Source organism: Xyrauchen texanus, chromosome 19 (assembly GCF_025860055.1).
Source record: "Xyrauchen texanus isolate HMW12.3.18 chromosome 19, RBS_HiC_50CHRs, whole genome shotgun sequence".
In the NCBI taxonomy this organism is placed as follows: domain Eukaryota; kingdom Metazoa; phylum Chordata; class Actinopteri; order Cypriniformes; family Catostomidae; genus Xyrauchen; species Xyrauchen texanus.
Window position 1 is genome coordinate 40,545,002 of NC_068294.1, and position 14,523 is coordinate 40,559,524.

General features: G+C 37.3%; 1 protein-coding gene across 1 annotated transcript in view; it reads right to left on the reverse strand.

Annotated features, from left to right (window-relative positions):
* thoc2 (THO complex 2) overlaps positions 1–14,523 on the reverse strand; it is a 91,290-nt gene that overhangs the window by 63,767 nt on the left and 13,000 nt on the right. The window contains exons 7-12 of the mRNA XM_052149649.1: positions 11,355–11,488; positions 10,650–10,810; positions 7,720–7,812; positions 5,372–5,521; positions 2,302–2,474; positions 1,458–1,653 (exon numbers count right to left, since the gene is read on the reverse strand). Of these exons, the coding sequence (XP_052005609.1) occupies positions 1,458–1,653; positions 2,302–2,474; positions 5,372–5,521; positions 7,720–7,812; positions 10,650–10,810; positions 11,355–11,488 (907 nt within the window). The remainder of the gene's footprint in view (positions 1–1,457; positions 1,654–2,301; positions 2,475–5,371; positions 5,522–7,719; positions 7,813–10,649; positions 10,811–11,354; positions 11,489–14,523) is intronic.

The window sequence follows — 14,523 nt, forward strand, 5'->3', positions numbered from 1 at the left end:
TCAGAAAATCTTGCTCATTGTCACATAGCTCTTGTATACACTGAAGCGGCAGTTTAAGATAAACCCAGACCAGCAAACGTCAAATAACTTTTGTCTGGTTAATACTTTTAAAGAAAAATTTCCTTGGCCATAAATCCATAATGTCAAATCAAATGAAAGAAACAAGGTGAATATGAATAGCACACATTTATTAAAACATAGAAGAACAACAAATAAAACAAGAAAACGGGAACAACACTCAGACCGAAACTCGGCATTAATATTTCACTTATAATTAGCAGCGCAATTAACTTCAGCACAGGCTACAAAATAAATTATGTTATTGAAATATTGTAAAGTGGTCATATGAACTACACAAATGAACGTTTAAAAAATAATATGCAAAATCGAATAGCTCCGCAACGGATGGCGAAAAATGCGTAAAGAAGTCTAATATCTTTCACCATAGACCATGTTTAAATTTCGATGTTTCTGGCCAGAAATACCACATATTCACTTTATCTGGTTTTAATAAGCTGCGGATTGGAGTAACTACACTACCCGCTGTGCTGAAGACCCGCTCTGATGGAGTACTGGTAGCACATATGCACAGATATTTCCGTGCTAATCTTGCCATGAACGGAAACCTTTTGTCGTTCGTTTTCCACCAAGTCAGCGGGTCCTCTTCCCCATCAATGGCCATTTGCTGCAAGTACATGGTTATTTCTGCCTCGACCTTTTGCTCATCAGTGAGTAAAATAACGAAATTATAGTTTTTAAGTGGAAAATAGTATTTATGTAAAGAGATATATTAAAATAAAAAGTGCACATCTCTTCTTAAGTGAAAGCTAAAAAAAAAAATGCTTCACGTGTCGTACAACCTACTGATAAAGCGCCGACGAGTCATTAGTTGGGTTAGTAAAATAACGAAATTATAATTTTTCATATAATTTTTGAAAATTATATGAAATTCTATAACCCCCCTCCCCACCCCACCGACGATATCATCGTCCATCGCGATGTTTTACTGTCAACATCGTCAACTGCCAATTTAGGGGACATCGCCCAACCCTAAATGGAAGGGAAAAGTTATGGACATTTAGTGCCCAGTACATCGATATCTAGTTAGGTCCAGGTATATTGAATATTTACAATACACTGTTTTTGTGCTTGTGTTGCTCAAACATTCCAAATACTGTGGTGATCCTTTTTTATTATTGAGCTATTCTTTCAAAATAACAGACCCTTGTAAAATATATAAATGTATACAAGATATTAATAAATTTCTAAATCAAAATGGCATTCTTCTCTGTGCTTAATTAGTATAATGATTAAGGCATGTTTTACACTGACCTTAAACTAAATTTTTACTCCAAGAGTTCTTACATAAATGTTTACTATATTTTCTTATCTTTGATGGGATAAAAATATTGAAATTATTTTTAGTTGCATCATGCACTCCAAGTGCCAATCATTACCTCTTTCATGAAACTCTTCCCCAATCGCACAATCTTAGCAAACAAGATTGGGTCATGTGACAGGTGAGGCCCCAGGTAGCACAGCATGGTGAAGACGTCTCTGGAGAGGTCATCAAAGCGCTCTGCTGGCTGCGGTGCCTGTTTGCTCCGCAGAGGTGTCTTCAAACCACCTTTGGCACCTTTGGGAACTCCAGCCCTTTCAACACAGGAAGTTCAAAGAACTCAACACACAGCTCAGTCATACAGAACTGTTGTCTGATCTCAAGATCCTTCATTTCACATGTACACTGAACTGCATTATCAGGTTCAGAATGGATCCAGACCATGTACCTTGTGGACTCCGCTTATGGAAGCGTGTAAATGCAATGCTTGATTATCTCTACTACATCCTAAGATTAAAAACGATGGCCAAGCTACCTTGAAAAAGTAGCAATAGCTTGCTTGGAAAAGTAACAGCACACCTCATAACAAACTGCAGTATTTGAAGTATCATTCATGTCTGTAGCTCAAACGGTCCGGGACATATTATGTGCTGAAGTTTAATACTTATGCTTATTTGAGCAAACCCCTAACCATGGCCAATACCACTGAAAACTATGTTTACAGATGATGTAATTTTCTCAGTGTTAAAATACTATATCCTATTTGCCAGATTGAAGCTGAAATATGGACTTTGCGTAACACTACCAACACCTAATGGATTAACAAAAATAAACAGTTTTCAAAAAAGCTTTCCGAATACGCTTCTCGTCTGCAGTTGTTCAAATTTGAGGCCTTTATATCTTTAGGCCAAAAAAGTTCTGTGCATCCTACCAAGAGCAACGTTTTTGACTGTATGCTTTACCTGCGGTAAAGTGGCTCCACAGTGAGGTGGAGCAGTTGGCACAGTACGATTGCGATGGCCTTATGGGAGGTGGCGTAGAAAGCTGGCATCTGATCCATGATGCTCTGAGCGTGCTGCCAGTCACCGATTCTCAGCAGAGCCTCCAGCAGCCCCAGCTTCTGGTTATCAGGAGGCTGACATAAGAGGGAACACAGATTAGAGGAGTGGAGGAAACACACCTCCACATACGGCATCATTACAGGCTCTTCCGTTCATTATCTCTTCTGGCAAGGAATTACAGAGAGTGAGAGTCTGAGGGGATTCTTATCTTCACAGACAGATGACAACAAACACACTAATAAGCATATGTGTTTCTTACTTCTTACAAACAAGAGTTACACTAATTAACCACAACACTACAAACCAGCATTATATAACGGATAGTTTAGAATCTAAATTCTGATTGGATGAGCCACGTTTGATTGCGGTTATAAAATAGACTTTATAAATACCTCTATGACAACGCATCAGTTAAACTGGCCATTAAATGCACCAAATTTAAAGAGTGATCTTTGATTGTTATATTCGTTGGCAACTGTAATGGTCAGACTAAAGAATAATGATATTTAGTGGATATAAATGTAATTATTACTCATAACAAACGTTATTATTTAACAATGGCATCTTATATTGCTGTTGTCATTCTCTCAAATTTGGCTGCCGTTAATTTAAATCACCAAATCCAGTGAGGTAAAAATCCCAATCTGTTCAAACCCTGCCATACACAGACCTGAGACACAGAGACAGGGAATACACGTGGATCTGGTTCGGTTATGGGAGCAAGTCGAAATGATTTCATGGGCCATTACTGTCCCAGATACGTAATGTATTACTCATAGGCCATGCAGGGATGGGCCTCAGAGAGAGACTGTGTTTATGAGGCATTTAAAAAGCATGCTGATGTGTGATGAAGATTTGAAAAAACCTGTGAGCACACTCAAACATAAGTTCACCTCGTTAAGCATCACTTACTCAAACAACCTCATGACAGATGACAGCCAGAGAGATGAACCACAAGATATAGCAATGTTTTAGATCTTTCACTGATGGTACATATATTTAATGTCCATAGGATACCTAGTTTGAATATGGTAATTTTCCCAATTCCATTTGGTTACATTAGTGATGCGAAAATGCCACTTGTTTTTTTAAGTTGAAATTAACAGAATATTCCCTAACCTTGTGTTAGGGAATATTGAATATTGGATTTGCTATTCGCAATGCATAATTTAATTTAAACTGACTGATCTCAGCTCCTAAGAATCTGCGCAGTCATTAAAGGACTAAACTATCGATGTAGGAAATCAGATGACAAAACAACATGGTGCCCATCACAGCAGAGTTTGCCTTTGGGAGAAACGCCAACAAAAAACTACATTGGTAAGAAAGCTAATTACATTTTTACATTAAAACCTGTGAGTCAAAAGATTAGTCTCTAGTTTCATCCGACATGCTATTTTTTTTATTTGAGAGATTTATCGCAAAACACCGCACTAAACAATGCACACTAATGTATACTCCAGTGCATTTTCAGAAATCCTATATTTTCTGTGCAGGATCACTTTGAGAATCAATGAAAAATGTTGCTTTCAGAGGATTTGTATGGAGCATAAAGTGCATTTAGAAATGTTCTGAGACCAGTGCAGACAGACAGCACACTGGAGGTTAAGTCAATCAATAAATAGGACACAAAGAAGCAAGGCCACATACTACAGCTTTCTATGCAACTAAGTGCATTCACTCCTAACATAAAGTACAAATTTGAATTTCAGATTAAAATTATGAAGGAACTGCCTTAGCTTAGTTGTATGTGTGTATGTGTACATGTATTTACATACACTGGTGGCCAAATGTTCGGAATAATGTACAGATTTTGCACTTATGGAAAGAAATTGGTACTTTTATTCACCAAACTGGCATTTAACTGATCACAATGTATAGTCAGGACATTAATAATGTGATTATTAATGTATTACAATTTGAAAAGAAAGTTCAGAACTTCTTAAACTACTTCAAAGAGTTCTCATCAAAAAATCCTCCACGTGCAGCAATGACAGCTTTGCAGATCCTTGCCATTCTAGCTGTCAGTTTGTCCAGATACTCAGGTGACCTTTCACCCCACACTTCCTGTAGCACTTGCCACAGATGTGGCTGTCTTGTCGGGCAATTCTCATGCACCTTACAGTCTAGCTGATCCCACAAAAGCTCAATGGGGTTAAGATCCATAACACTCTTTTCCAATGATCTGTTGTCCAATGTCTGTGTTTCTTTGCCCACTCGAACCTTTTCTTTTTGTTTTTCTGTTTCAAAAGGGGCTTTTTCTTTGCAATTCTTCCCATAAGGCTGCACCCCTGAGTCTTCTCTTCACTTCAGTTTCTAGGGAAAGCTTTAGTTTCTTTTTTGCCATTTTTGACCTAATATTGACCTTAAGACATGCCAGTCAATTGCACACTGTGGCAACTCAAAAACAAACACAATGACAATGTTAAGCTTCATTTAATGAACCAAATATCTTTCAGCTGTGTTTGATATAATGGCAAGTGATTTTCAAGAACCAAATGATCAATTTAACATGAGTACTCAAGGATAAGGTGTTTTGATCAAAAATGACTTTTTTCATATAGCAATGGTTCTGTTTTTTACACAAGTAATGTCCTGACTATAATTTGTGATCAGCTGAATGCCACTTTAGTGAATTTAAGTACCAATTTCCTTCCAAAACAGCAAAATCTGTACATTATTCCAAACTTTTGGCCGCCAGTGCATGTACACGTGTACGAGTTTGAGTGCTGGCCATTACTTTGAATCAAAATGATATATGCTAATTCAGATGTAAATGTCATTAACGTCTCAAAAACATGAATAACGAACAGTCCTGGAAACATAATAAACAATTCATATGTGGACATCAATTTCATGGAAAACTATATGGTGTGGAATTTTTCTTTTTTACAGATTTATTAAGGGCTACTAGTTGTGGGTGACAGCAGTCACGCTCGGGTCTCAATAACAGCATAAAAAGTCAAGTCACCTTCTCGTTCTTTTCCTCTTCCTTCTCTTTCTCCTTGTCTTCTGCCTTTTCGGAGGGGACAACAACCATGGTGAGTTTTCGGGCGATCTGTTTGGCCTCCAAGATCTCTCTCTTGTTCTCTTCCACAATGTTGGAATCCAAAGGAAGAAGCTATAACACAGAGCATGAGTTAACCCATTTTGTCCATTTAATCTCCTTTCCACATCCCAAAACATGACGGCTTGAGAACAACCTTTCAAAAGGTTTTCAGTCTAATTTTGTCCAGAAATTTTTTTTAAATAAAATGAATGGGGGTTTTTACACATGCGATCTGCAGTAAGGGTTGGGGTGTAACGGAATACATGTAACAGGATTACGTATTTAAAATACAAAATATTAGTAACTAACTACAGTTATAATTTAAACCATTGGTATTTAGAATACAGTTACATTCAAAATGTATTTTGATAACTGAAGAGATTACTTTGCATTTTATTGTCATTTGTTTCATTTAATATTTAGTTCTTTCAGATGGAAAACATTAATAAATATAAATGATGTGATCCAAAGTGCATTTGAACAGTGGTGACTTTCTTATGATGCGTTACATTCATAGGAGCAGACAGAGAAGTTTGAAGCACAAGAAATAGAAATAAATCCTGTGTAAATTCTAGCCATTTTACATGCACACGTTACCAGACACGATAATATTTATTGACGAAAATTCACGTTGGATAATAATTTATTTTTTCTAGTACGACCTTGATATTAGGGCAAAAATCTTATTCTTGATGCTAATTTTTGTATTGTATTCCTGTAAAAATATCAAAAAATCCTTAAAAAAAAGATCATTTTGATTTGGTTGTTTTAGAAACAACACTGCATAAAATATTTCGGTTTTTCAGAGAATGCATTTATCATTTGTTTTACTGTAGTTTTTATAACAAAACAATTGAATAAATCTACCAGTGATGAAGTAATCCAAAGTATCCAGAATATGTTACTAACCTTGAGTAATCTAATAGAATATGTTACAAATTACATTTTACATCATGTATTCTGTAATATGTAGTGGAATACATTTACAAAAGTAACCCTCCCAACCCTGTCGGTAGTTTACTGGAGAGTTTCCTGATTATGTCACACATTTAAACCTGTTAGTCAACAATGTGCTTTCTGTGTTTTGTATATAACCGAAACCAGTTACTCTGAAACATGGAAGACATACAGTATAATATATAGAGACAAGTTATTTTAATTTCTTTCAAAGTTGTGTAATTAGAAAAGAGGTAGCATCAAACAGTACAACCAAACTATCAGTATCGTCTCAACACACATTTTGTATCATTGGATCCCTAGAAACTTTAGTCTGGTTGTCACTTTTTTGTACCATTATGCTATTAACATTAGTTTAACACTTCTCTACATTAAGATTTACATCTTGGACATGTGACCTAGTGGTTTGTACACATGCTCCAAACACATGTGGGAGAGGCAGGTTTGAATCTAGCCTGTATTGTGTACAAAACATATTTCCCCCTTTTTCTCCTCAATGTTTTGCATCATCACTTTACTTTTACTATCAAAAAGGACAAAGCCCTTTAGCAAATTTTGAACTTGCAATTCTGTTTTAATCAAGCAGGTGGTGTTATATTTGTTGCTTAAATGGTAAAAGTGCCAAAATGACCTTCGCTATTTACATTTGCACATCAGTATCCACTCCAACATAATGGAGTGCCAACATAAAAAGCACAGATACATCTTAATACCACATCTAAATGGGATCAAAGCGCATTTGCATAAATAAATGGGGATTTTCTATGGCATTCAGCAAAGCCACTTAAAGGGGCCATCAAAAGCCAACTGCTATCGTATTTTGTGATAAAAGGTCCAATCTCAATACATATAGATGCTTATCTTACATATCTTATATATTATTACATCTTCCATTTAGTTGGCACAGATGGCCTGTTCAATCTTTTAGGAGAATGAAGAATAATGTTCAGTGGCAAGGTTAAGATACTCAAGAGCATCATTAAGTGCCCTCCAAATATCAGTTCATTCCATATATGACAGTAATATACATCAGATATATCTGGTTTTAATTGGAGAAATCATCCTCACTAAGGTCCTTAGTCATGTTTGGCTCATGTTCTGCATAAGTCAATTCAAAAGATGTTCCGCTCCCTGCTGGGACATTAAATCATTCATCTTGAGCCAGTGAAGGAGGACGCTGCTATTCTACAGTGAGAAAAGGCTCATTAAAGCATGAGCATCTCCCACAAGAGCACAGATAGAGGTGTAAACATGTATACAGACCAAAAGTGTAGATTTCACTGCCTTTTATGGAAGAGTGACATTCCACTCACATGAACATAGAGGTCTTCAAGAGCTATGAGGTTGTGCTGAAGAAGAGCAGCGGCGATGTGGTACAGAGAGGATGGCGTTTCTCCATTAGGCTCCTGAAAAGAAAACCGAACATCTTTTAAATTCAACAGGAAACATCCTTCACTGTCGCTTTGCTTTCACAGCTTAACATATTTCTGAGTGAATCAGGATATGCAAGGAAAAAATTAAGCAGAGTGGGACTTGATTTTAGCCATCAGGAACTTATTTGATTGTGAAAAGTGGTCTGAATGTGAAAAGTGGTCTGAATAAAACAAATGGTTAGAAGGATTGGGGCTGACATTTTTTTTTTTTTTTTTAAATGAAAGTATTTCTGAGGCATAGCAGGTTACATACATTTTTCTCTTTAGGATATTAACACTTATGCATCATACACAACAGGAAAATAAGGTACATTTTTCATGTGCACTTCAAATCTGAACTACTGGACTAAAAGTAAAAAAACTAAAAAAAAAATATTCACCTTGTGCAAACAATTACTTGGTTAATGATTAAATGGACAGATTTCGCTGTTTTGGAAGGAAATTGGTACTTTAATTCTAATTCTTTTAAAAAAAAAAAAGTGGCATTCAGCTGATTTTATTTCTACTTCGGTTCACTCGAAAATTTTATAACAGAAATTTAAACTCGAAACTTTACTTCAATGCAAGTTTAAAAGGATTTTATCACCCATTTTGAATCTTAATGCTTAGGAAAATTAACAGCAAACATCTAAACAAGCTGCACAATTTGAGGTTTCGTTCACATCTGTAGCTAGGGCTTGACATTAAAACAAGCCCACCCGACAAATGCGGGAAGACATCGGCAGCAGCGGATAACTCCATCACCCCTACTAGACACTTTGGCGGGTGGCTGTACCCAAAGCACATTTAATTGTATTCATTTCATGTTCAGTGTCTTATCAGCACTAAATACATTATCATAACTTACACGAAAATCTGTGCGGGTGAAATAAGTGTGCTTTCGCGTGAACCACCACAGCACATATCGGTGTGATCCAGAGATAGAGCCAGAGCTCTGTGGCAACGCAGAGCAAAACTTGCACGATTCAGTCGGGCTTAACGCAATATTGGCGTGACCAGTGGAGACCACAAACTTATGTGACACATTTGAATTCTACTAAGAATCTTCTACTTTGACACGCTACACTAAGAATGTTGAACCTTTTTTTGCAACCGAGCTTTAACTTGCTTGATAATGTCTTGAGATGTTACTTCAATATATCCATATCATTTTCCTTCCTCATGATGCAATCTATTTTATGAAGTGTACCTGTTCCTCCTACAGTAAAACGTCCCCACAACATGATGCTGCCACCCCCATGCTTCACGGTTGGGATGGTGTTCTTCATCTTGCAAGCTTCACCCATTTTCCTCCAAACATAACGATGGTCATTATGGCAAAACAGTTACATTTTTGTTTCATCAGACCTGAGGACATGATCTTTGTCCCCATGTACACAAGCAAACTGTAGTTTGGCATTTATATGACCGTTTTGGAGCAGTGGCTTGTCCCTTGCTGAGCAGCCTTTCAGGTTATGTCGATATAAGGCTTGTTTTACTGTGGATATAGATACTTGTCCACCTGTTTACTCCAGCATCTTCACAAGGTCCTTTGCAATTGTTTTGGGATTGATTTGTACTTTTCGCACTATGTTCATCTCTAGGAGACAGAATGTGTCTCCTTCCTGAGTGGTATGATGGTTCCGTGGTCCCATGGTGTTTATACTTGCATACTATTATTTGTACAGTTGAACGTGGTACCTTCAGGCATTTGGAAATTGCTCCCAAGGATTAACCAGAGTTGTGGAGGTCCACGATTTTGTTTCTGAGGTGTTGGCTGATTTCTTTTGATTTTACAATTATGTCAAGCAAAGAGGCACTGAATTTGAAGGTAGGCCTTAAAATACACAGGAACATCTCCAATTGATTCCAATTAGCCCATTAGAAGCTAATTGGCTAATTGCCTAAAGGCTTGACATTTTCCAAAAAGCTTAAAGGCAGTTTCAGAGTTAACTTGGTGTATGTAAACGTCTGACCCACTGGCATTGTGATATAGTCAGTTAAAAGTGAAACAATCTGTCTGTAAACAATCGCTTGAAAAATTACTTGTGTCATGCACAAAGTAGATGTCCTAAACGACTTGCCAAAACTATGGTTTGCTAATATGAAATCTGTGGAGTGGAAAAATGTGTTTTAATGACTTCAACCTAAGTGTATGCAAGCTTCTGACAAACTGTACCTAGCATCTCGTTTTGTATTCCATGGAACTGTGAAAGTTGTATTTAAAAGTTTTCTTAACATGTTTAGGCTATTTGTTTTTAACCTAACAACAGTAATGTGGAGCTATCCATGGTCTGACCTGTGCTTATGGCCTTATTAGTACAAACTGTATATATAAAAAAAAAAAAAGGAACTATGGTAAACTTTCATATTACGCAAGTACAATTCACAATGGTTTAAGTGGTTAAAATCTGGATTTCCATGGACAAAAGCATGCGGTTAAGGTTTCCAGTTAATTTGATCACTTTTGTGGGGTGGGGGACTTTGGCAAATAAAAATGCTGAGGGGCTAGTAACTTTAGAATACCACTAACCACAGCAGCCGGTGAGCCAAAAAGTTAATGTCAAGGCCTGTCTGTAGCACAAACGTGCAGGATGAGTTATGCACCTAAGGTGTATGGGGTATGTTCAAACCACAGCAATATAATATTTATTGATAAATATTCAGACAGAACTGGTGGAATCGGGCTTGAAACAAATGCATTCTGTCACACTTGTATGTGTTTAACTAGCATGGAACAAAAACATTTGATCTGTGAGCCCTCAATGTTTGTTTAGAAGAACAAAGGGTTAGGCATCTAGAAGTCCGAAGTTGTTGTAGTGATCTCGTACCTGGTGGAACTTGAACTTGAAGCCGATCATGTGGCAGAGGGTCTGGTGCTCACACATGTAGGACTTGATGAGGGGGATGAAGAACTCATCTTGGTCAGAGCGACACTCGTACACCTCCAAGATGATGTCCAGCACACGGTTCGGGTCCAGATTGAAACATCCTGAGAACAGAAACCTGAACACTCACCTCATGATCTCAACAACACATCATAGCTCTATTATAACAAAGGGTTTGTGTTCACTCAAATGATCTAAAGACTTATGGGTCATTGTCCCAGTCATCATACTTTAGATTTAGAGTCCATGCTAGTATTAACTGAAATCAAAACATCTAACATGCTATATATTTACTTTGAACAAAACATTTCAAAAGTGCCTTATGAATCTCATTGTTCTCGTATTTATTGTGCAAAAATTATTAACATAAATTTTGTAAATAAATCGTGGCATTAATTTTTTCAGTGTTCAGTGACAGTATTCTCAGTAACTAAGACAACAGTCAAGGAAAATTACACAAATGCACACATTTTTATTGTCAACTTTTCTAATTAAGCTATTCATTTTGTGTTAAAAGATGTAAATGTGATGACACATATCAACTGTTGGACACTGCTAGTAGACAAATCAAATAAACAAGCCAGTGTGAAAGTGTGCTTTAAGGAATTTCATAAGGCCAATAGAGTACAAAGTTGAAGAAACACCCACCTATTAAAGATTTGATGTTCTCAAGGACAAGATGGCTGGTGAGATTCCCAGACAGATCCTGACCGAGCTCTGTGATCAGCTTAGCGTAACCTTCATTCTCCTCTCGCAAAAGATTGAACTTCTGCTGTTTGTAACTACAGAGAGAAAGGAAATTTACTGAATGCAGTCATCTGAAATTAATGAAGTGCATCAGAACTGAGGGTCTGGTGGTCATGGGCAGGAGTGTAGAAGCTAACATTGCCCTTAGACATCCATCAGGCATTTCGTAAGAGGACACGAAACCAATTAATTCACCCTAACATGCTTATGTTAATGACACGACTGAGAGATAGAACAGAAAGAAGTGTGGTGTGTGTACAGAGAGGGCTGCCAGGCCAGAGTGCTCTCGAATCTTGATAAAAACTCATTAAAGACCGACCCACAAAAAGGCATGAAATTAATCATCATCAGGGGAGCTCAATGCTACGCCTTCCATTTACAGCAAAATGAGGCAGAAAGCATTTAGATTTACAACAACATGCTGAATGCACATAAAGCAGTGACCTGTGCCTGAAAATTGAACAATACACTTTTACCCAGTGACCGAGTCTGAAAACTATTACTTGTACTTCTAACACAACATGTTTTCACCACGGTCAGAATTGTAAATGATAACTTGCTAAAAAGAGTTAAAATTAGCCTAATATTTTATAATACATATAACCAACCAAAAATGTTGTCTAGGTAGGCAACTCACTGGGTTTTGTGACAATGACGCCCAAAAGTGCTGTCTAGGTAGGCAGCTCACTAGACTGAGACAGTAATGCCAAAAAAAGCTGTCTAGATAAACATTACAATAGGTTTTGAGACACTGACCAAAATGCTATCTACAGTAGGTATGTAGTTCACTAGGTTTGGAGCGGTCTAGGTAGTGTTACGTCCAGAGATGTATTCTTTATGGTTGCTCAATCATAAGAACGGTTTTCTTTGTGTTTTTGTGTGCTTTTTTTTCCTGTGTTTCTTCCTCCGTTTTTCCCTTTGGCTCCTCCTACTCAATCTCTCTGTCAGGTAGCTGATTATCTTTAGCTGTGCCTGCTCACCATTAAGAGGAAGGAAAAAAGCGAGAAGAAACTGCCATAGGATGAGAAACGTTCCCACAAGTGCTTTCTTCAGAGCATTGTCTTTGTCCTGTCCAGCTTGTTGCAGCAGTTTATAATCTTGTTGTGAACATAACGGTTTAACTTTCTAATCACTGGTATTGTATCACTATCCTTATTTTGATTGTTGTGAGTATCTCTACATTTATCCTTGCAGTTTAAGTGTAGAGATTACTATCAATATATATCCTTATTAAGTTTGTCTTTCCTTTTGTTACTGCAGGTATTGTTAAAATTAAGTTTACCACCTACGTTATTGGATGTTTATTTGAAGCTGTAGGGAGGTGGGCGCCATTTTTGTTGAACTCTGTTTTCTCATGTTTTGGGGCCAGGATGAGAGCTAGGGTATAATTGTTTTATTTATTTATTTATTTATTTATTTATTTATTTATTTATTTTGGGCAGTGGTGGCTCAGCATACTCTGGGATACCCAGAGTTCAAGCCCCAGCACCGCCAAGATGCCACTGGTGGGCCCTTGACCCTATCTGCTCCAGGGGCACTGTATCATGGCTGATCCTGCACTCTGACCCCAGCTTAGCTGAGATATGTGAAAACGAATACATTTCACTGTATACATGCAAAAATGTATGAATAATGTTTGACCAAAATAAAGGCTTCTATTCCATTTCTTCAGTTAGGCTTGTTTGTTTGTAATTTTGGCCTTGCCCTCTCCTGAAGCCATTGCTTCCCTTTTATTATTTATTTAAAATAAATTATTCCATTAACTGTAAATAAAGACCTTGACCATAATTTATTTGTTTGTGGTGCTGTAGCAGGGCTCAGACTAATGCTCTTGAAACTTTATCTTTGTTGCGTTCGCTTATACCCCGAGACTCATTTTGGGACGTAACAGTAGGTAGCACACAAGATTTTTAGAGTATAAAACCCAATATACTTTCTAGATAGGTAGCTCACTAGGATGTTTTTTCCTTTTACTATAATGTCCAAAAAAATTATGCCTATTTAGGCTGGATATTTGGGCATCTTAGTCTTAAAATCTAGTGAGCTAATCTAAACAGCATTTTTGGGCAACATAACGTCTAAACCAGGGGTATCAAACTCAGGTCCTGGGGGGCCACAGTCCAGCAGAGTTTAGCTTCAACCCTAATTAAACACACCTGAAGCAGCTAATCAAGGTCTTCAGGAGTGCTTGAAGATTACAAGGAGGCATTTTGGAGCAGGGCTGCAACTAAACTCTGCAGGGCTGTGGCCCTCCAGGAACGGAGTTTGATACCCCTGGTCTAAACCTGGCAAGCCACCTACCTTTTCAGCATTTTTAGCCGTATAGTCTCAAAATCTAATGAGAAGGCTACCTAGACAGCATTGTTGGGCATCATAGCATCAAAATGTTAGTTGCCTATATAGTGAGCCAATCTATTCCAAACCTAGTATGCGGTTTACCTAGACAGCATTGATTGCCATCATCACCTCAAATCTAGTGAGATGCCTACTACCAGAAAAACTTTTTCGGGCATCACACTCTCAAAACCTAGCGTGCTACTCAAACAGGCAGCATTTTTTGGGGCATAATAGTAAAATAAACTTCCTAGTGAGTAAAGGTAGATCGATATACCAGTTTTACAGATTAATCAGTGCCGATAGTTGCTTTTTGGAACTATTGTTATTGGCAAAAATCTATGTCAATGTTTGCTGATAGTTCTTTCATAATTTCGTCATTTCAAAATAAAAGTCCCTGTTTTGGGCTTGTAGTCCCAAGCACGTTATACACCAAAGCTTAATTTTTTTCTGGATATTGGGATTTTAGTTGAACTAAAAACTGCATTTGGGATTTTATTCATTTTGGACTCTTTGTCTTTGCCCCCCATAGTAAAGAAAGAAAAATGTGTATATTTTTTATTTTATTTTATAACGATGTTAAAAACTATCCGCTGATTAATCCGTTATCAGCCTTTCCCACCATCTTAGTTATCTGTATCTACAAAATCAACTACAGGTCGATTTCATTACAGTCTCAAAACCTAGTGTGCTGCCTACATAGACAGCACTGTAGTCTTTATAGACTTAAAACCTA